The sequence below is a fragment of the Corvus brachyrhynchos genome, unplaced genomic scaffold, assembly GCF_000691975.1.
Source record: "Corvus brachyrhynchos isolate BGI_N302 unplaced genomic scaffold, ASM69197v1 scaffold279, whole genome shotgun sequence".
NCBI classification, from domain to species: domain Eukaryota; kingdom Metazoa; phylum Chordata; class Aves; order Passeriformes; family Corvidae; genus Corvus; species Corvus brachyrhynchos.
The window spans coordinates 5,118,310-5,141,120 of NW_008246060.1; the positions used below are offsets into that span (position 1 = coordinate 5,118,310).

The 22,811-nt window shown below is 40.0% G+C and overlaps 1 protein-coding gene across 1 annotated transcript in view; it reads right to left on the reverse strand.

Moving 5' to 3' along the window:
* Window positions 1–253: 253 nt before the first annotated feature.
* The window catches only part of GRID1 (glutamate ionotropic receptor delta type subunit 1), a 513,295-nt gene continuing 490,737 nt past the window's right edge, over window positions 254–22,811 (reverse strand). The window contains 4 exon segments of the mRNA XM_017746337.1: window positions 254–5,410; window positions 13,489–13,524; window positions 22,024–22,110; window positions 22,373–22,613. Coding sequence (XP_017601826.1) covers window positions 4,982–5,410; window positions 13,489–13,524; window positions 22,024–22,110; window positions 22,373–22,613 — 793 coding nt within the window. The 3' untranslated portion in view covers window positions 254–4,981.

Below are 22,811 nucleotides of genomic sequence, written 5' to 3' on the forward strand. Positions count from 1 at the left end.
ACAACTCAAAGCATAAAGCCTAAACTCTTCCCCACAGCCAGCGAAGTGAGAGGTTTATGTGGAGCTGATTGAGGCTGATTTGTCCCAGCTGCAGACCTAAACAGTCCTTGGGACTGTCTCCCAGCAAACAGCTCACAGCTGCTTTGGGTGAAAGCACTGATTAAAGCTCATTCTCCCCAGCTGAGCAACAATCAAGCCAAAAAACAGGCACCACCACACAAATAATTTCAACTCTTAAATAATATAACAACTGTTTCTGGTAGAACAAATGCTGTTTTTATTTGTTTCCTAAAAATTAAGAAAAATAATAATTAGCTGAGGCAACTGCTTGTATGATGGAATTGAGGCTTCTCATACAAGTAATACAGCTTTACTAAACATGAGTTGTAACGATCCTTTTCTCCCTCCCCCTTCACCACATGTCAATTTTTACCTTTAATTTTGCTTTTCTTCGGAGTTTTCTTCTGACTTTCTCCTTGCCTTTCCCAGGGCTGCCAAAGGATGTGGTTTCTTTGAGAAATGTACAACAGGGTCCCCCAAATGTGTTAAGATTTATACCACTCTTTAGCTGCTCACATATAAGTTCAAGTCAGTAAAGGAAAATAAAAGAAAATAACAAGGTCTGAACACTGTCGTTGCTGTACTGCCCCACTAACATGATTTCCTCTGAATGCTCCTCCTGTCACCAACCCAACAGCTTTAAACCTGTCTCAGAGAAGAGATAGTCCTAAATTTGAACAGATTTAAGGAAGAATTTTCTTTCTTTAAGCAATCCCAGCATAAAGTTTAAACTGTAATCCACGTTGCATGCTCAAAATTTTAATAATATTCCTCTTTCTGGTTAATTTTTGAGACGTTTTCCTTTTCAGAACTACCCCTGAAGACCAGTTTATGGAAAGCAGTGCTCTTGAGCCCATTATTAAGAGCTAAACCTTCACCTGCTGAAACTCAGTATGCTTGACCCATTCCCTGGAGGGAAGCTGATTTACACAGGTGAGAACCCAGGTTTAAGTGGTTTATTCTATCAGCAGACTAAGAAAAAGTGAGCTGTTTTGCTGAGACTTCACCTACAGTGCAGCAATGGTTATCAAAGCAAGGCAGATATGGGGAACTTCACTTTGCAAGACAAGTATTGCACACATGTAGTTGTAACCCAGCATAAAAACATTCTATCAAGTTTCAACTCTGAAATTAAAAAGCACAATTACTCTTTTTTTTTCCCATTGCAATAGGAAAACATGACATACTAAGAAATAAGAGCAAGGCATTCTTCAGATCAAAAGCAGATTCCCCATGGAGTGCAAGCAAATAGAAGAAACCGAGTCACATTTTTGTAAGAAAATAATTTCTAAACTAATGGGTTGATAGAACAAGACGCACTAGAAGTGCTGTGCCACAGATGTCACTTTTGTGAAAGCTCATCATCAAAAGAGCACAATAAAAGGAAGGTACATTTCATGTACAATCACCTTTGCAGTGTAAACATCCTGGAGGAGCTGCAATATTTGGGATCATATGTTATTCCCTATTTTAAGTACACTCAGGGGAAGTTCCATTTGAAAATCAAGGGCACAGTTTGGTCTTCAAAGTTTTCAGAAACTTCTGCCGTTTTTCTATTTCAACTTGCCAGATATTAAAGGTGAAGGGTCAAATCTGCAGGTGGTGTAAATAAGCACAGCTCTGTGAAAGCTTTCACCTTATGCTCATTTACATCACATGGAAATTATATTTCTCACTTCTTCTGTGAGTAATTGCACATGAATATATATATATGCATGTGTGTGGTGAATACATATTATATAGAAAGTGAATGCTTTGATCCATCAAAAGGAAGATACAAATATAAAACAGGAGACAGAATACGAAAATCATACATTCTGCATTTACTTTGAAAACTGAAAATTATGGGGAAAGAAACATTGCTTATGTTCAAGGAGAACCTGGTGATTTGCTTAAATAATCTAAAACCAAACCACTAGCACATGAAGGATTTAACAGCCTCCTGTCAGGGCTGACAGGCCCAAGCCATGACTTGCTAACTTTTATATAAACAAATAATTACTAGCCAGTGAGAGATCCATTGCAGATTCCTACTTTTGCAGTGTAGACCCTGGTGCAGCAAAGCACTCAAGAGGTAAGGTTATCTTCAAGCAGCTGAGTAGTCCCAGAATTTGTCGAGCTCATTCACCTGCTTAAAATTAGGCACATATTTAATTTGCGTTTTAATTCCACCACAAATCAGCAATCCACTTCACCTGTGCATAAAGCAGGTGCTCCCTATAGGGCTCACACACATGCTTAAATACTCCTCTGAGAGAGGGCTGCGTGGTTTGATTCTTCAAGATCCTGCTCATTTTAGATGTAGCCCTGCAAAGCAGCCAAACAGGTGTGTAATATTCTGTGCATGAGAATAAAGGAGATCTGACGTTGCTTGTAAGTTAAACCACACTCCCAAACTTTACAGCATGTAGCAAGATTAAGCCAAGAGGAGAACACTGAAGAATGTTTAAGTTAATCCCCCAAATATATTGTATTCACAATTTCTTCCACAAATGCAGGTCAGTTAAAATTACTCAGTACAGTGTTTTAGTCCATAATATGAGAAAGGTCTAAGGAGAAAGCAAAGGTGCCTCAGTAAAAGAAGGTTTCAAGCCCCTGTTCTGGGCTTTGCTGCAGCAAATCAGCAGCATGCTTTGTTTTGTGAGGAACAGCTGGGCAACAGCTCAGGAAACCTCCAACAGGTTTGTGTGCCACAACACATTGCACCCTCGTGGCCACCCAAGCACCTCCTTGCACCTCTGCCTCAGCACGTTCCTCTGCTGCTCCTAAAATCTTAAACTGGTCATGAAATGAGAGATTTTTCCAATGCAAATCTTTGCACTCTTTCGCCAAAGCATCTTTACAGATTCCTGTGTGTGCTTAGACTTTTAGTGCAGATATTTCTGTCATAACTAATACATGTATTTATGGAAGATTTTTTTTTCCTGTGGCCATAGGTTTGTTAGGACAACAAAAAAGAAAAAAATATGACAAAAGAAGAAAAAAAATCCAAAGTTTTTGTGGGCCAAGTCTCTAAATAGCATAAATCTAGTCAGCTTTATTATTCATTTTAATTAGTTTGAAGCAAATAGTGAAATTTGTGCCAAGCTACAAAATTGCCCTGTCTTCATGAGGAACCAGCTTGCCAACAGAGACAAATTAATCCCTGTAAGAGTACTCCCTCTGTAAGCTCACCATCAACATTCCTCATTTAAAAAGTAGTAGGCTGAGCATGCTCTTCCATAAGGCCGGTTTTATGTCACAGTTTGACTTTTCCTCCCTACTGCTTAAAGTGGAAATGTAAAAATGTGGGGACTTTAATCACCCCATAAATATATGTGTTGTGTAATTATGCAAATCAAATTAGGAGCAGTGAATGGAATGTTTATTTATCCAAAAACCTGACCCGGATCGCCTGCTGACTTTCCTGGGATGTGAATGCATTTTTACCTCTGTTCAAACAGAATTTTTCACCTTAATGTAGACAGTGATTTTGCTGCACCAGGATCTACAGCCTTTTCCAAATAGCGGTGTTCTAATAAAGTGAAGAAATCCAGCTAGAAAGGGAAATTACAGCCTAGTACCAGGGATACATTTGAGAAGACACTAAATTATCCCAATCTTGAAAGAGAGTGATGGTCCATGAAGAGGAGGCGGGGGGACAGGGATCCATTATGTTTGGCATTCAAACTTCTGTTTGGGAAGGAAGCAATGTGTTAGATTTTGTTTTGGTATTTTTCTGTCATATGAAATTGCACTGGTAATATTTGCATGACAAGACATTAAATTAGCTGTATGTGTTGCTCTGTCTTTGTCCTCTGTGTTTCACAGACAAAAGGTTTTGTACAGCCATTTGTACCACGATTATAGACATGGCCATTAAAATGTTCCTCTTTACAAAATCAATGGAAAAAAAAAGCAGAGCTGTGCTTATAGTCTTGTCATTCAGGGATATGATGTCAACAGGGAGCACTGCATCCATTATGCAACAAATTCAGTGAAATCTTAAAGAAAGAGATGGCACCAGAGGGCACAGTCACTGCAATGCCATTATCTCCTGCCCTTACAGTTCCTCCTTGCCTCACTCCATTGGTTCCTCCCCATTTTCAGTCATGTACACAAGAAACAAAAAAAAAGAGCTGAGCAGTTTTTCTTAAAAGCTTTCCCTTTAACCTAAAACCTGTTCATCAAAGCATTTATATATATAATATATGTCATAATATATATAATATATATTATATATATGTATAACAAAACCCAGAAAGTTAAATTAAAAGAGCCACACAGCACAGCAGACACGTAAAAGCACAATCCAATAATCCTGTGCGTAAATTTAGAAACTGTGTGGAAGTTTAAATCCTTGTTAGATGGAAAACGTTCTCTGTTTATTGTTTGTTGGATTTTAGTTATAATTCACCTTTAAAACATTTTTTACTGCTATGCTAATACCAGCTGTTAAGTTCTCTGAGTGAATTGTCATTTTGGCTATAAAACAGGATTCTGGGGAAAGGAAAGATCTGAGCATGGTGAATTTTTCTAGCAAGAAACAGATAAATTTTTTGCTCTTAAAAAAACCATACCTGTAAGGGAATAAGTGTTGAAATCCATGAAAAAAAAAGAAAAGTATGGCCCTCAGTCCCAGTAACAGGTCTTCTTTGGCACTTGAGAACGACCACAAGTAGTTTGCCTTTTTATTCATATAGAACAAAATTTACAAAGTCATTCATACATTTTTGTTTGTTTTTTGTTTTGTTTTTTACTTACTTCGAAAATTGGGAATATTCAAAATACACTTTTACCCCACTTCATTCTTTCATTATTTACAAGTATATACAAGAAAAACGTAAGAGTTTGTTTCCTTTTTTTTCCTTTTTTTTTTTTTTCGTTTCTTTTAAATTTTGTATTAAAAATCTCTGCTGGTTGTTTTTACTGTTTGTTTTCGTCATATGGATGTTCCATGTGAGGGCTCCATTGCTTCTGGAATGACTCCCCCCGGCACGGACTGGAATGACATTGGGATCGGGGTTTTCACGGGGCTCTGCCGGAATAGTCCTCCGTTGGGTGACCTGTGTTTGCACTGTATGGAGGGCATGGTGGCAGTGCTGCTCAGTGGCAGCGGCAGGTTGCTGCCCGAGGCAGCTGTCAGTGTCCTGCTGGCACCATGAGCTGTCTGTTCTGGTAAAAAGGTGGTGACAGAAAGTTGCGTGTTCTGGTACTCGCGCACCGGCTCCAGGGTCTGAGCTGGCTGCATGCCACCGATCTCCAGCGCCGAGATCTCGATGGATGCGGGAGAGATCTGCTTGTGGGCTATGTCTTCATCAATTAAACTGTTCATGCGTCTGTGGACCTGCTCCAGATTCACTTCTTTGTCCTAGTGAGGAAGAAACCAGAACAATCAGTCCAAACCCAATCTCCAACCCCGTCTGGTCCCCCTTCCTCTCCTCTGTGTGACCAGAGTTGCTGATCACTCACTACATCACTTGGATTTCAACTGTGCCTGTGCAAAACCTCAAGCTCCACCGACCTCAAGGTCCGCTGACATCTCCAGATGAAAAACCTGCTGAAGGAAATGCTGAAGAAAACACCAGCTCAATCTCAGCCCACTGGAGCTCCTCATGTTGTCAATCCCATCCTCCTGGGAGGTAAACTGATGGCTGTGCTTCAGCTAACAGGGTCTCGCACCAGGGACCAGCACATCCCTTGAGCCCTTGGCTCACCTTGCACAAGCTCAGAAAAAAGCCTATGGCAGGCAAACAAATGAGCTGGGACTCCAAATTCCAGTGGGCAGCTCAGCCCCTTGTCACCACATGACAGCTCCCCACTGTCTCATCTATCTGCAGAGCATTTTCTGAAGAACAGATCAGCAAAAAAGCCCTGACTTCAGGGCAGTTGCTTCATGTGTCCAAATCTACTGGCCAGGGGTTGCAGTGGTGATGAATTCTTGCCTTCCCATCAGGAAGCCCCGTGTCACCTGTGTGACACAGAACATAGACCTACTGGAACAGACCTGAGAGACACCTACTCTGAGAGCCCTGGGGAGGGGACCACACATTTGATTTGTGTTTGGAACAGTTGCATGAGAGACCATAAGATGTCTGTCACCTTGACACGTCATATGAAGAAAGTCTGTCTGTAGTCAGAGCTCAGTAAAACAATTCTGGTCTTTAGAAAATGCATCAGCATCTTCTGAGAATGTGTTTCCTAAGGTTCCCAGAGCAGTCTCTTCAACTGACTGTCAGGACCACTTACTCAACACATTTGAGCTTCCATGAGGAAACATAGCAAAAGGAGTTGTCTTTAAATCCTGAGGTAGCAAAGACCTACAGTGGGCTGTTTATCATCTCAGCACGGCATTCAAGACGCTCAAATTGTGAAGCAACAAAACTGGCAGGGTGAAGTCAACCACCTGGGATGCTGTATGACTGAATTTTAGCAGCTAGCATTGTATTGCCAATAAAAAGGTATTACATTATATCATTTCTCTACATTTCATAAGGACCAGCTGTGACTGCAGTTGTAGTTATTTGATGCAAGTGTAACAAACAGCAAAATAGCAGCAAAGCATAACAGCCTAACAACCCTGGAACTGGAGCAATTCCCTGGTCCAACAGAAACCTGTAATGACATTAGTCAGACAGCAAGACTCCAACCTAGGGAGCAGGACTACCTGAAACTTTTGTGTTCCAGTAACCCCTGGCTGCCCAAGGTCAGCTTGTGCTTAAATGTTGGTTTAACTTAACAGCAGCAGCCTTAATGATTCAGATCTAGGCTCAGGGAATGAAGAAGTACAAGGTGTCACTGCCACTCACTCCTCTTAATCTTTTGCCACTGGTGTTCAGGTGGAGCACAGAGTATTACAATCTTTTTCCAATGGTATCCTCTGCTCTGCAGCTTTGCTTTCCCCTGTAAATTGACAAGCCAACTTCAAAGTTCTTGATTCCAGTCAATGTCAACTACAGATTCAATTTAGCCTTGTGATTTAACACCCCTTCTACATTACTCAAGAACCATTGAATTTGCTGATCCCTCCATGGGTTTGGAAATGAATTAGTGTTACATGATGTACAGTCCAAACCTGTGTCCTTAGCTTAGGCTAAATCCATATTGATTTCACCTGGAATACAACTGCTCCACAATTACAGGGCTGAGCTGCATGTTGCAAATTCTTTGCTAATCAGTGGAAAATGAATTCCTATTTAATTTATGTCATAAATCCACCAAAATCCCAATGAAGCTCCCAGAAACCTGGGGGATATAATCATCCTCACCAAAGAAACAAATAATTTTTTAAAAAATCTTGCTTTTTCAGCCAAATCCTCTAATCAGATAATTTTGAGTTAGAGAAAAATCAGTGGATAATAAAATAAAAAATAAACTTTTTTGACATGAAGGGATCACACAACACTTGATTAGATAACCCCTGCAGCTGTACTAAGTCCTTCCTGACAACAACCACACCTGACTTGTCAAGCCCTTCATCCAATACATTAGACAATGCACTAAGCTGATGATAACTCAGAGGCTCTTTTCTAAATTCTGTAGCTAGTAAAATTAAGGATTTATGGTACAGTGGCCAGAGGATTACACGGATTTAATTCGTAATTTCCTCAGTTCCTCTTTCTTGAAGTAAAATTGTAGACTTGGGGCAAATGTGAGAAAAGTTCTTGCATTATTCCCCAGTGGGAGTAAGAGCTTGACCTCTTTGGGTGGGTTCCTTTTGAACAGATGTCCAGCTACTCACTGCTGCATTTTCCTCACCTGCTTGCCAACAAAAGCTTGCTGCAAAGTTCTGCATGTCCACAACTTCAGCTACCACCATGTATGATGATATTGTGTCTAAGGAGCTAACCCCCAGAAGCCCATAATGCAATGCCTCTTTAGGTATCCTGTACTATTTCTTTTCTAAACGAGGCTGCTAGCTGTGATGTAGACTCCTAGCTGGCATTCTGGGTGTCTGGGACTCATATTCTTGTCAAGCCTCCACTACAAAATAAGAAAACAAAGGAGAACTCAGGTTAGAACTGAGCAAATATTGGAGTAAATATTCCTAAATGAGGCTGTGGAGAAATGTTCATAACTCATTAGCATTTTTATGAGCTTTTGCCAAATACTGATGCCTTCTTCAGATCATTTCAAGTGAAAATATACATCATTTTATTTATATTTTAGTTTTTTTGATTGCAAGTACATCCTGAGTGCATTCATCCTGCTTTGCTAGTGGAACAAGTAAAATGTGACTTGGATAAAGCCAAGCCAGAGGGAAAGGTGAGGTTTCAATAATTGCAACAAGCAGTCATTAATTGTTTGCAGAGCGAAAATAAATTTATGAATGAAGCAGGATCTTCACTTGAAGCATCTGTGCAAAAAAGGTCATAAAATTCAAAGCATGAATTAATCCTGGTTGCATATTTAGCTGAGCCCTTTTAAAATGTAAATATGAAGAGGCACAGCTGGGATGCTCTTAATACACATCTCCTGGTCCAGACCACAGGGATTATTAAGGACCACATTGTTTGGAATGTTCCCCTCTCCTGGCCTAACAGGCCTTTTCTTCTGCTATGCACAGTCCACCTCGGGACAGCATTGCTCAGAAAATGGTGCATTTGCAGCTGCTTATGTTTCACAGTACAAACTCATGTTTCACTGTGCTAAAATTTTCCTTCTCAATAAAAATTAAAACCAGCTCCTGCAAACAGACATCACATTCTATCTGTATCAGAACACTTTATGAAGTATGTAGAGAAGTAGATGCTTGGGATCTCTTTAAGAAGTAGGGGTGAGGATTTCATTTGCCTACTTCTCTTCCTTCAGCATTAAGGACAACTTTCTGGCCTTATAAGATCAGAGAAAACTTTTTAAAGGCTTTCGACAGACCAGGAATTCACATTATTCCTTCTTTTCATTGTCAAAATAAAATGTTTGCAAAGGTTATGGAAAACAACTCGTCTCTGAGGAATTATAAAATCACATTTTTAAAGGTTCTTCCCTTTTTCTTTGTCTTATTGGACAAAGAGCAGCTAAATAACCAAATGTCAAGGTTTGCATGAGACTATCTTAATGGTGACTGAATGATTCTTCAAATACTTTAAAAAAAACTAAGATAAAATTCAGAAACCCTTGAAAAGATTAGTTTGTCACTGCACACTGTAAAACTGCTATGAATACTAAGATTTCCAGAAGTGAAGGTTTTGGATGGCTTTATGTGACAAGACAACCTTTCAGAATTTGTGAATTCTGTAAACCTAATCTTTTTGTTTCCTTTATTGTTCTTCTGGGAAATTCAGTAGCATAGCATATGTTACTGAAAACTAACAAGCTAAATGGAAAAAAGTTTAAACAGCAATAAAGCCAGAAAAAATAAATCCTAAAAGTTACAGTGTTTTGCTCCATTGTCAGCTCCACATTCTCCTTTATTTTTAATTCTGTGCTTCTCATTAAATATCAGTAATTTGTTGAAATTTCTTTTTTGCACTTAATATACAAAATCTAGTTAATATTATAAATATGTCACATCTCAGCCATTTCATGCCAGTTCAGCTTCACTTCTCATCTATGGCTGTGCTGGAGACAAGTATATGCTTGTGTTGCCAGAAGAAGATAAAATATTTTTCCTTTGCTGGCTTCATAATTCTATTTTCAATATTAATGTTGTACTCCAAATAGATCAGTTGAAGAAATTAATCAGTGAAGGAAAGAAACGTGTAAGGAAAAATTAATTACACACCCAGGCTTAACCTCTGCAGGCTTGAGGAAAACAGCTCACCAACCACTGCTCCTGGTCAGGAAATTCTCTTATTCATAAATACCAAGTGAAATGTCACCGTCCCCCAACGAGTTTGAGTTCTGGAAGGGCTTTTGAAGGGCAGGTTTCTGATATGTCCCAAACACTCAATTGTGAGCAACAGGTTCAGTGGCCTATGACTGACTGCACGAACACACCCTGGCTTGGAGTGGATTTGCAGGATGCTCACCAGAATGATCTGAAAATAACTAAACCTGCATGGCCACACCTACAAGAAACTCTCTTTCAAGTCTGGCCTTATCACACAGAGAGAAATTAGAGCAAGATACAAATGCAAACAGCATGATTTACAGAGTAATCAATATTTTTTTTTCTAGCTTATTTTCTGTGCCTCTTGACAGTGGGTTCTAATAAAATCCCATGGGCAGTCATATTGAAAGAATATGGAACTAATTGGGACGTCTGGAGTCAGTTAACGTGGTCAAATTCAAGGGTGTTGGAAAGGAGGAACTGGCTGATGTTTTCAAGAAATTGCCTACATCACCCTAAACACAATTAATTAAAAGGTAACACTGCTCAGCTGACAGGCTTGCAACACTGGGGATTTTCCAGGGGAAAAATTTTTTGAGAAAAATATTTTTATTAAAGACACCTTTAATAAAAGGTGCAGCATCTGGTTTTTGCTTGTGATTTCTCTGAGCTTATCACAGAGCTCAAGAGAAGCCACTTGAAGACGTAAAAATGCTACAAGATGATGAAACAGTTCCAGCAAGGCAAAAAGGAAGATAAATGCCCAAACTGGAAAGTCTAATATCTGCAGAAATGTGATGCTAAAACTATGCCAAAACTGTGATAAGTTGCATCTGCATCCAGCACATGCAAATAAAAGCACACTAGACTAGAGAAGAAAAAGATAGATGGCCCTGACCCCAGAAGGACTCAACTTTCAGAAATGTAGCCAACATGGGCAGACAGGCTCACACAGGGAGGGAATATCTTGAATATGTCAATACCTCCCAGTCAGGTGCCAAGAATGAAAAGCCTGTTAAAGTAGTTCTCAGTAAGACTCAGGAGACGTGCAGGAAACAATGCTGTTAAGGTAATATAGCCTTAATCATCAATCAGGGCACATTTCTGGTTTGTTTGTTTGTTTCCTGTCCTGGGTGACAATATGAAGGATTATCTTTCGGTGAGAGAATGAAACCAAGACACAAATGCTAATATTAGATTTTCATTCTGTACAAGAACTATTTAAAAAAATGTGGTAATTTTGTGATTAGGGCTGGCCTTCAAAATTTGAGACAAACACAGTGTCAGACACTTGCTCTTCCGCCCTTGACCAGGAAACATGCTAGTTTCTCTCCCACTCCTATAAAAGTCCTCTTGACTCATATATGTTGTGTTCATAATGACACTGTCAGAGGTCATGAGACACAAGTGCTGGAAGTCACACCTGTACCCAGTTAGAGAGAAAGGAACACTGAGGCACTTCCATGCACAGATAGACATACTGCAAAACTGAAAAATAAGGCAGAGAAATAAAATTGAAACAGCAAAGTTTCCATGCTCAGGAACCCACAAACTATTCTCCTCTTACTCAGCATCAAAACCCACAGCTCCACCAAGCAACCACCTTCAGTCTTTGAGGTTTAAGACATCGTGAACTCAAACATTTGCTTGTTAAGGAGAAATAAAGCAACAGCAGCTCTGCTTATGTACAGCTGTTTAGGATTATTTTGAAATCCTGTATTCACCCAGGGTCACTATCATTACTTTCAGTTACAGCCACCGCATATGCAAAGCTGTAATTTTAATTTATTCCAGGAGGCTCTGACAGACTGGCAAAACCAGGCATAATTGGCTTGCTCAAGAAGAAAAAGCAGTGATGGTATATGTAATAGATGTGCTGCAAAACAATGACAGTAGAGTATGGTGTTACATTAATACAAATAACCCCTTTTTAATATGTGTGTGACACTCATTATCCCAGAGATTCTGCAGCCGACAATGCAGTGAAATGCAGAGAGACGTGTAAACAGATGCAGTGATGATCTATGTCTGCTGTCATTAATTTAACACAGGTAACTGACCCAGTCAAATGGCACTTAATGTTACATAAAATTTGCTGAGTGGTTTCTGAGTGTGCTCTGCTCGAAGCTGGTTTGACCATAACAGAATCTTATTAGAAATATGCAGGGATGCACCTCAAGAGTCTACTTGAAAAACTGCTTTTAGAAATAGGCCCAATCCTGCAATCAAGCTTCTGCTCTTATAAGTGGAAGCTCTACCATGTATTTTAAATCAGCAATTAGCTAAATTATTGTCCATAAACCAGCTGCTAGAAGAATGCACTGAGACTGACATCAGGTGAGGTCCAGTTGGCTGTTACCTGATTGAAAGAATAAAAGAAATGAAAGTTTTGCAGTATGTTAATTTCATTCAATGTGGAATCATCTGCAAAGAAACAAAACATAAAAACTGTGTACAAGAGGCCACCTTATTCACTAGGTGATGCCCTCCTTCACCAGAGAGCAGAAATTCCTTTATGAAGAGACAGTAACACTCTTTTTCCTTCTAAGTGAACCTGAAAAAAAAGTAAGATATTACAGAATACTGTGAAGTTGATGTTAATGTGATAGAAAATTGTTTCAAATACACTGCCAAAGTTTATTTCCAGCTACCCACAGAAAGAAAATAGGTGCAAATAAATTATTACTAAAAGCCTAGACACCAAACAAGAAACAGTGACTTGCTACAGAACTAGTGCAAGTAGCAAGAACCTTCATGAAGAAGTTCACATCTTCCCACGCGCCTGTTGCGCACCTTACCCAGGTTGGCTTTATCTAACCTGGAATCACATCTAACCAGGGGTCTAATTCTGACATGTCCCACGGGTCCTGCCTGTGAGCCTTGCTAGGAATGCTCCAGACAGTTACCTCCCCAGCAGGCCAGTGAAGCTGACAATGCACACCACTTCAAACCAGCCAAACCTCTCTGTCTTATTTATTGTCTTCAGCTGCATCCCCGTCTCTGGCACTGTGTGAATAAATACACAGGACACAGTCCTGATGGGAGAAGAACCACACATGAGGTGACAGCAGGTCTCTCCACAGTGTCTTGCTGTGATCTGCTCCCACATTCACCACCATCCATTAACTAAGTGCAATCACAGAGATCACAGTCTAGTCCTCACAATTCACACCAGACCTGCCAGGAAAGAGGCTCTGATAGCATTTTCATTTCTTTCTTAGTATGAAAGGGGGCATTCAGCCTCATGCTGAGATATTCAAGGTTTAAAATCCTTACCAACCTTGGTTCACCAGCTGGTAACCCAACTACAAAGAGAATGAGTGAGCTGTTCACATGGTTCAGATGTTTCCACAGTTTTCATGAGGTTAAAAATAAGAGAATGCAAAGAAACATTTCTCAACACAAGCAGCAAAATGCAGTACAGAATGAGTGCTGGTTGATGAGCATGCCAATGTCTCTGCAAAGGAACTTGGGAGAAAGGAGAACTTGCAACCAGAGAAACCTCTACTGTGTACACACTACAGACTGCAGTTACAGGCATTTCCAACAACACAGAGGTCAGGAGCAAGGGGAGTTCCAGGGGAAGGTAAAGATGAGGAGAAAACTAACAGGGATTCATCTGTGCAGGCATTTTCAACAGGAAACCAATTATCTGTATATTTATTATAAATTCTCACCATGCTTCTGAGGCCCAGCCTCACATCATTGGCCATCTCCAGATGGAAAGGGAAAGGAAGATGTGGGGAGAAAAAAAAAAGGATCAAGATAGTGAGGCTAATAATGTAATTAATATTTCACTCTTTTCAGCAAATATATACTTATTATTTCTTCTTTATTATATCTGAAATAGCATTGCAACAAAGGAGGATGGCCCTCAAGAGGGTGGTGTTTTAAGAATTTGACATCATCTAAAGTTATACTGTGAGGTGACAGATTACTCTTTTATGAAGGAAAAATTAAATTCATGAAGGTTCTATTCCAAAGCTCACTAAAACTTAATGGCTTCTTTACATTGCTTTACACAGTTTTTAAACCAAAATTATAATCTAGTCCATAAGGGATGTAATTTTTCACTCTAGTGAGCCCAAATCAGAGCAATGCTATCCTTTAACACTACTGAATTACTCTACTGGAGCATCAGGCATAACAGATTGCTCCACACCCTCCTTCTTCACTGCTTCTGTCTAGTCACATCCAAATCTCAAAAGTTCCCATTTTTTCCTATTATGCCAGGAGTAAAAGAGAGTTGGCACAGGAGACAAAAAATTGCTTCTACAACCTGTTTGATGCCCAGTGTTAGCTGACTTACACAGCCTCTTGTCTCCACTCCAGCTATGGGAAAGTCTTACTAAATCCTTACTCCTGACTATTAGGCACATTTTTTTAAATTAGAAAATGAATTTTGAAAAGGTTTCTGCGCCTCCATTCAGGGCTGTATTTTGGAAACTACCCAAGCTCCTATTTTGACATAAGACAAGACATGACCAGCCAAACCATTAAAATAGCTCAGCATAAAAATCTGGACACCAGTTTCCCAAAAGATAACTCTTGCATACTGAATAATTCTGAAGATACAATACTTCTTATGTTGAGTGAGTTTGAGTAGCTCTTTTCTATATATGTGCCTAAAAATATGTGTCTGGAATTATGGAAAATCATAACCAAGCCATTGATTAATTTAAAAAAAAAAATATTTTCCACAGTATTGGAATCTGTGATTCCTTAATATTTTGCTGATATTGACCACAAGTTATTTCAGGTACTATAAAATTATTTAAATTCAATTGGCAAAAAGGTTTATAAATTGCATGGTAATATTATTGCATTATAAGGTCAATCTTCAGCAAACAACTTCAATGCACAATTAACTCCCAGTTTCTGCTTCATACATGTTGGTTTCAAAGCAACTGAAGTTTGATCCTTGCCACTAAAAAGAATGGAAATGTTTTGGTGCTCTGGGTGAGATCAGAATACACCTCTTATTTAATTTTATGTACATGCTTAAATGCTTAGTCAGATCAACACCTAAGGCATTTTACAAACCACAAAAATGCAAAAGAAATTTGAGAAAAAGTCACATTTTATGCTTCTTTTTTTTATTTTAAACTTTTACTGATTTTGTTATTTTACACCCCCTTCAAAAAGTCGACTTTAAAATACCGCCGTAGGCTGAGATAAGACATACAAAAATTAGCTCTGTAAACATTGTGTGAAGAATCTGAAAGAATCTGACACATTAAGGCTCCAATTCAGTAAAATACATAAGCTCATGCCAAGCTCATGAGTAGCCACAGAAGTTCTCTGGGATAGGCAATGTAATGCAAATTAAGCAAGTACTTACACTCATCACCAAACTGAAACTTTAAACAGGTTATTTCTTTTTGATCTCCCTGCATGGCAACATTCATTTTTTAAGCTTATTTCTGTTGAATAATTTTCTTCCCCCCCTGCTAAGGTTCATGCCAGATAAATCCAGATTATATCCCTAAGGATCCCATTAGCAGGGTTTTCTTACATGACAGGGAGAAATTAAACCAAACATAAAAATCCCTTCCTTGCAGTTAGGGAAATATGCTGGTACAAAACTCAATTGCTTCACCACTGCTTTGGGTAGAAAAGCCTGGGCACAGCGACATGAATCACATGGATGACATGTCACTTTTAAATCCATTACAGCCTTGACCAAAATCTATGGTGATCAATAGCAAGAGCTGACTGATTTCATTCGATTCTGGATGTGCACCCTGCCAGGGATCAGGAATTACAGGATTTCTGCTTTACTATAGGCACCTCCAAAGAGAAAATCTTGTTTCTTCACTCACATAAAAAGCCAACATGGAGTTTGTTAAGATGCCCTTCCAGCTATTATCAGTTCTGTACAAGGTAATTTATATATTATATATTATATCTTCCTTTTTTTTGTTTTTCCTTTGACCAATTCTTCCAGCTTATACTTTATCATCAAACAACATTAAACTTTGCATTCTGGGATGACTGATTCCTAACACCCACTTTGCTGATTTAAAAATGCTAGTTAAATGAAGTTTCTCAGCTTATTACATTCAAAGCTGGTTGAAACTGAATTTCTAGATGGCATTAAAATGCATTATTTTGCCAATGCTTGCATGATTTATTTTCCCCAAAAACACCTTTATTTATTCTTAGAAAAGTAGAATACAATACAGTGGTACAAACAAATGATAATTTATATGCAACTGAGCAAAAAATGTACAAGGATTTCAGACATGTCATTAAAATACAGAAAAAAAAATTTAAAATAAAAACAAGATAAAATATAGAGAACATGCAATGAAGGGAAAATAAAATATCGGTTTGATGATCTCGTGTTTCCTTTCACTCTCAAAAGGAACCATCCTGGGGCAAATCAAATTGTCAGATAAAAAGGTAACACCACAAAGGACACAAGGTCAATGAAGTGACAAGGAAAAAGACAAGGAAAGTGAAAATAATGGTGAAAGCAAGAGACTCTTTAATAATCAAAACCAACACTGCTGACACCATGCTGAAGGTACAGAAGCCTCAATTGCCATGGAATAGTATCTGGCTGGAGAGCTAAAGTGAGATGAACACAGTGCAAACCACAATTCTTAGCAGTAAAAAATTTGGATCCATTGGACTCTTGTCTGCCAGCTCCTATTTCCATTTGTAAGGTACACTGGGATTCCTGCTCTTCTAAGACCAGAAAAGAGTCTTAGTGGGTAACTTTCACGACTGCTAAAGCTGGAAGGATGGATTTTTGAGGTAGGCTGGGTAGGGACATCAGTGGACATAGAAACAGGGGAGTTTAAGGCAGATCACAAGAGGCTGCCCCGGCCAGAGATACAGGGCTCCTTTCTTTCATCTTGCATACTGCCAAAATACTTGTGACAATTTTTAGAGCAATTTTGCTACCTCCCACTATCTCGTGGAGCTCACAGAGTCTAGACTTTCTGAGATTCAAGACATCATTAAGCTTGGAGTAGCAGGATATAGGAATTAGAAGGCGCTGTTCTAGAACACAAGACCATTCGCACTCTGGACAGTACCTGAAATGCTGCCCCCTTTTAATAATTTAAAAATAAAAAGGACAGAAAAGTGAGAAGAGTCTATTGAATAAAATGATTTTGTAGAAGCATGAGAAAGCAAAGAAATCACAAACTAAGCTGTGAAGACTGTGATTGTTAATGAATTATAAATTTGACACAAGTTATGAGACAATGACCAGTAGCAACTCAGGAGGTGGAAAACTATGCTATGCCTTAATCAATAAAACCCCCAAATCTTCTAGCACTACAGAATTCCAAACACACAGTGACCAGTTTCTGAAACACTCACATTGCTAGGAATAGCACAGCTGGTTTGGAAAAAAAAGATTTCTGATTAATCATATCTATTATCTGTGCAATGAAAGAATCAAACCAAGAATTCTTGAGGTCATTCTAACACTGTCTTTCAAGAGCTACATTAAATATAAGCGAACCAATATCACCTCTTGTGAGAGATGCAACAAGTATCAGTTCCCAGAAAAGAAAAAATCATCCTGTATAAGTGACTAATTTTGTTTAACATGGGGTTGCCCGTTAATTTTTTTTTTTTATTGACTAATCTCATGCACAGTGAAAAAGATGAGAGTTTAACTTTCTTTCCATGAATAGGAGGATATTTTATCTTTGCTTACAAGTTTCCATTGTTTTGTAGTATGTGGATGAACTAGGAATGCTTTGTAATGGTTCTGAAGAGATCTCAGAAGTAATAATCTTCAGAGGAATAGCACATCACACAAAGACACAGCTGATAAAGCACAGAGGATGCTGGGGAGCCCATTGCAGGAAGCAGCCACGCTGGTTCATAACGACAACAAAGATGTGAAAACTGCCTTTCATTCCTTCAAAGGGGATAAAAGATACCAACAATCTGATGATGTGGCAAAGCCCTTGGCTGTTAAATGATCCAAATTACATTATGGCTTACTGATCTTGTGAAATAAATGCATAGAACTCATACAAAAAGTTACAGAAATTCAGAGGCAATTGTCAAAAGTTCAATATTTTTATGGTACCAGGTTTTAATAACTTTAGCTGATTGCTCAGTCATTTAAAAGGGATGTAAAGTGACTCCATGTAAAAAGACTCCATAATAAATACTAATTTATCACAACTCTCTAATTTTCTGAAGCTTATCAAAGTCAAAAGATTAGGTATCAGTATTTCAGGCTGAGTAGCAGCTGTGTAAATTCCAGATTTTAACACACAGAGACAGATGTATGAGCTGCCTAAATTTCACTGTGTGTATCATATGGCTGGGAACTAACAATGATGAGAGGGTGATTATAAATTCCAGAATATCTTTTTGGAAAAAGATGGCCTAGTGTAAGTTTTTCTGAATTAGAAAGTAATAAGGCAATTTTAACATTACCAGATATTTTCCAGCGTGAAGAGATTGCAAACTTGAGCCCTAATAGAAGAATGTGGCATGATGTTGCAGCAGTACATTTTTTTCTGATGCTGGAGCTAATCTTTCTTTTGTTAATCTGATCTGATAAGGATTAAATGAAGAATCAATAGGGGTAACATTAAGATTTGTACAGCAGAACTCATTAGAAACATTTTTACGAATCTCCTTCAAATAGAATAAAAATACCTTGTATCAACATCCTGAAAAAGATCAACCCAACCTTCACTGTTCTAGCAAGAAATTTCACTATTCTTTAAATGATACAATTGTGAACCAATGGCAACATGGAAAATAAAGGGAATTCATCTTTCCTGGAGGTTTGTCTTAATGAATTGACTTAGTGCATAGGAACAATACTATTTTTTTTTTTTTATTTTGTGGGGTAGAGTTCCTTCATATGCAAAAAATGTAAAAAAATATTCTAATTGGAAGCAGTCTCCCCCTGACATAACTCTTCCTATGAACTCTCTACAAATGCAGATCAGGTTAATACAAAGTCCAGGTTACGTTGTCAGGTTTCAAAAGACAGGCTTCCTGTTCCTCCCAGGTGCATGGTTAACACTAAATTCCTCACACTCATTGTAATTAAGATCTGTGATTTATACCATGCAGACATCCGAGTCATTGGACATCAGTGTACTGGCTCTGCCTAACCTCCACAAAAGCCTAAGGAATACAAAGTGGAAAAAGAAAAGACAACAAACTGGCAAAATCCACCACCTTAATGTCAGCTGAAAACATTTCTCCAATGCCAATGAAGGAAGTGCACATTCCTCTGGCCACAGACTTCACAGACCCTCGACATAAAAAAGAAGAGTCTCTAAAAAAAGCTTTTTCTCTCTCGCCACCAAGCAGCACGCCACCCAGCCCTGTCATAAATCTGCCATAGTAGTTGTGCATTCATTGTCCCACATTTCTCTTTTTTTTTGAGTTGGCAATTGTTGACATGATACAACCAACCAAGTGGGTCATGCCAAACAGAGAATGCTACACAAGGGCTTCACAAGTCAGGACAACTCCTCGTTCAATTCTGGTTCCACCATAATTTTTTCCAAGGGATTTATAAAGCTCCTGACAGGGTGAGGGGCACAGAAGCCAAATGTTGCCACATTCTCTTTGCTTCACGGGCAACACCGAAATCTAATCTTAGACTGCAAGAAAATCAGCCTTTTCTGTGACCATCCACAAGCTCTGCTTCACAGAAGAAAGCAGTTGGGAGACATCCCAGTTCCCACAATTTTTAGGTGATATCACAACGCTTGTGTTTTGCCAAAGCCTTCCCAAAAGCAGAAGAAAATCAGCAGCATGACTTGAGTTTGCAGCTGCTATTGAACTAATGACTTGGCTGGAGTAGCAGATGCAGCTAAGAGGCAGATTTTAATGGTCTGTGTATGCTACTCGCACTGAAGCTCTGTCATTCTGGCTCTTGCTGTAGAAATGCTGGGTAACACACAGTGCTAGAAATGAGATATCCTGAATACACTCCTCCTGGACATCGAATCCTCCTTGTGCTTTTGGTCCCCTATGCCAGGCTCAGCCACTGCTCCTGGCTCAAGCGGAGTGCGAGCACCCAGGGCTCCACACTCCCCTCAGCCCTGGATCCTGTCCTTTCCACAATTTTGAAACTTGGTTCTTCTAAACACGTCAAAAACCTTCAACCTATATTCACCATCTCTTTTGAAACTTGGTTTCCTACCTTAATTGCAGTAGCTATCAGATATCCCACTTCAATCCCTCCTTACTGGTAGCACATAAATAAAATGTCTGGCCACTAATCTGCCAGGATATACTGCTACATTCGTTTACCAATTTAGTTGAGTGGATGTTGTGGTCACTGTGACCAGAGCCCCCAACCCCTGGTCTGCAGTGGGGCCGGAGCAATGTGGCCATGTGGCCACTGGGCTGGGCAGAGGGTTCCTGAGGATCCTGCCTGTCCCTGGCTCTGGGCAGCAGCCACCCTTGCCTCGGGCTGCTCTGATCGATCCAAAGGTGCCTCTAGCTGCCTGCCTGTCATTGCACCCAGCTGTCCCTTTCAGGGGACCCCTCATTCCATCCCATCCTGCCTGGCATACCCTCCGTACACCTTCCTCCTGCTGGCTCAGCCCGGCCCGGCCCCGTGCCCTCTCACTGGGAACATGCACTTCCTCGTCCGCCCTTTACACCTGCTCGTGCCAGGGCTCCCACTGACTCTGCTCCCCCTCTCCTGGCAGCACCCCCGTCACTGATCTTTCTGGAACCTGTCCATGCTCTGTACCTGAGTTTAATTTGCCTCTAACCCAGCCTAGTTGTGCTCCAAGGGCAGGCCCAGCCCCATACACAGCGATCTCCCCAAGCACAGCTCTACCATGGGGGTAACTTCAGATTCCTTTAAAACACAGAAGGTCAAAAGTATTCTGTTTTTGTCAAAGAAACTGCAAAAGAGCACTACAGATGTACAGAGCTACCTTGATCACTGTATGGAAAGGGGAGGAGGAGGAGGATGGGAAAGGGAGAAAAGATGGGATGGGGTAGGCACAGGTATGCAATAATCCTTCTTACAGTTATTAAAAAAAGAAATGAAGGGGACAGGTGAAAAAGAAAATATTTAAACTCAGGAAGACAGAGCCTTTTTCAGTAACGGAAACTCCTTGCAATAAAAGAGTGGATTACTTCACCTTAGCTACATGAAACTGCCTTTAGGTCGTGTTCTCATCTCACTCTACAAAGATACACAAAGGCAAGTCCCTGAGCGTAGAGACGGGAACACCACCTAGTATGGCCAGGTAAGTGCTTGTGCACACAGCATGAGGACACTTTGGAAAGCATCTCTGCCCTTGCCCAGCAGGATTTCACACCTACTGCTGGGCTTTAGGCCTTCGCAATGCTAGCATGGGAGCACCTTTGGGGTTACAGCAGGAGCAACTTCTACAAGGCAGAAGGGCAAAATGGTTATGGAACCGTTTGGGTTGGAAGGGACCTTGAAGATCCCCAATTCCAACCTCTCTCTCATGGGAAGGGACATCATCCACTAGACCAGGTTGCCAATTTGCCAAAATTGCTTACAGGTGACAGGTATGTCAATCAGTCTAGTGCTCCTGCAACTTGAGAAACAGAGATTAGAAGTGATGGGCTATGTACTATTTTCCAACTGTAGTGCAGCTCACTGCTATTATTTGCTTGTAAGAAACATCTATTCTAAGATGATGAAAGCACCTACGAACACCTCAGTGTCTCCAAAATTACAAGAGGTTAGTTTGTTAAACATTTAATCTACTTAAACAAATACAGACTTCATGCAAGACAGATCTGCGTATAGACTGATAATTCTATCTTAGCATTGCTAACTATCACTGGCTGCTGTGCATGGAAACTCCAAACCCAAGAAATTCTCAGATATAATTTCCTAGATAAAACATGTTATATGAAGGTCAGCTTCCTCAGAGGCTCCTACTTTTAGACATAAAACTGACTTTAAAAGAAAGGAAGCATTTAAACAGTGTCATGGCAATATGGCTTATTCAATTATTAACTAGCTGATTTATTTTTAATTACTCATGTACCTCTTCAAACTCAGCCTAGGTCAGCCATGAAGGAGAGCAGCTACCAGATGTCTGGCAGCTGCAGAGCCTGCACAGGATGGACATGGATCTCCCAGCCAGTGGATGGGGGCTCAGATCAGAGAAAACATCACCACAGATGGCACAGCCGGGTGCCCGTGACTGGCCCCCCGTCACTCGCAGCAGAGTGGCCGAGGGCATGTTTCTGAACCACTCTCTTACCCCTAAAGGTGGTCTCTCCAGGTCAGGGTTGAGGCACATTGGTGGGGCAATGAGGGGAAGTTTGCACTGCTGCTGCCCATGCTGTATCTGCTCTACAAATAAATAGAGGACTTTAGTCTCCAGGGCTGTCAGTTTGGCACCTTCCATGTGCACAAAAGATACTTTCGTTTGTTTGCTTTTATTTTCTTAGAAACAACCACCCAAACAGTTATATGCAAAGCTTAGTATGGCAAATCAAAATAAATCAAATTTATTGCATGAGAGCACCTAAAATCCCACAACTTCCACTTGCTCTCTCTTTCTTTTGTGTTTTCTACTTTTAATTGTGATAAGAATAAAAGTTATGGACCTCTTTCGGTGTTTCTTGATGACAACGGTTGCTGTTCCACCACAACTCCAATGCTGCCACCAAGCAAGCAAGAAGAAGGCCTATTGCTAAAATGCAGAAAACGCCTGCAAAACTGTGCAGCTTGAGTGCCTTCCCATCTGTCTGTGCATTGGTATGGCTATTCAGGTCACAACGTCCCATCCGTGGCCACCACTTCTGTTTAAGAACATCCAAATCTCCACTTTCTTGCAACTCTAGGATCCTGCAGAAATTTCAAAAGACAAGTATTATTTGCAATGACACTTTTTTACAGGTTTTTTTTGTCTTTTCCTTATGCTTCACAACTCTTAAGTCTACCATCCCACAGTTCAAAACTCCATCCCCCTGCACCACCAGTGTTGTGCTCTTTATCTGAAAACTCCCTTACACCAAGATTTCTTTCTACTCACAGCAGCAGGTA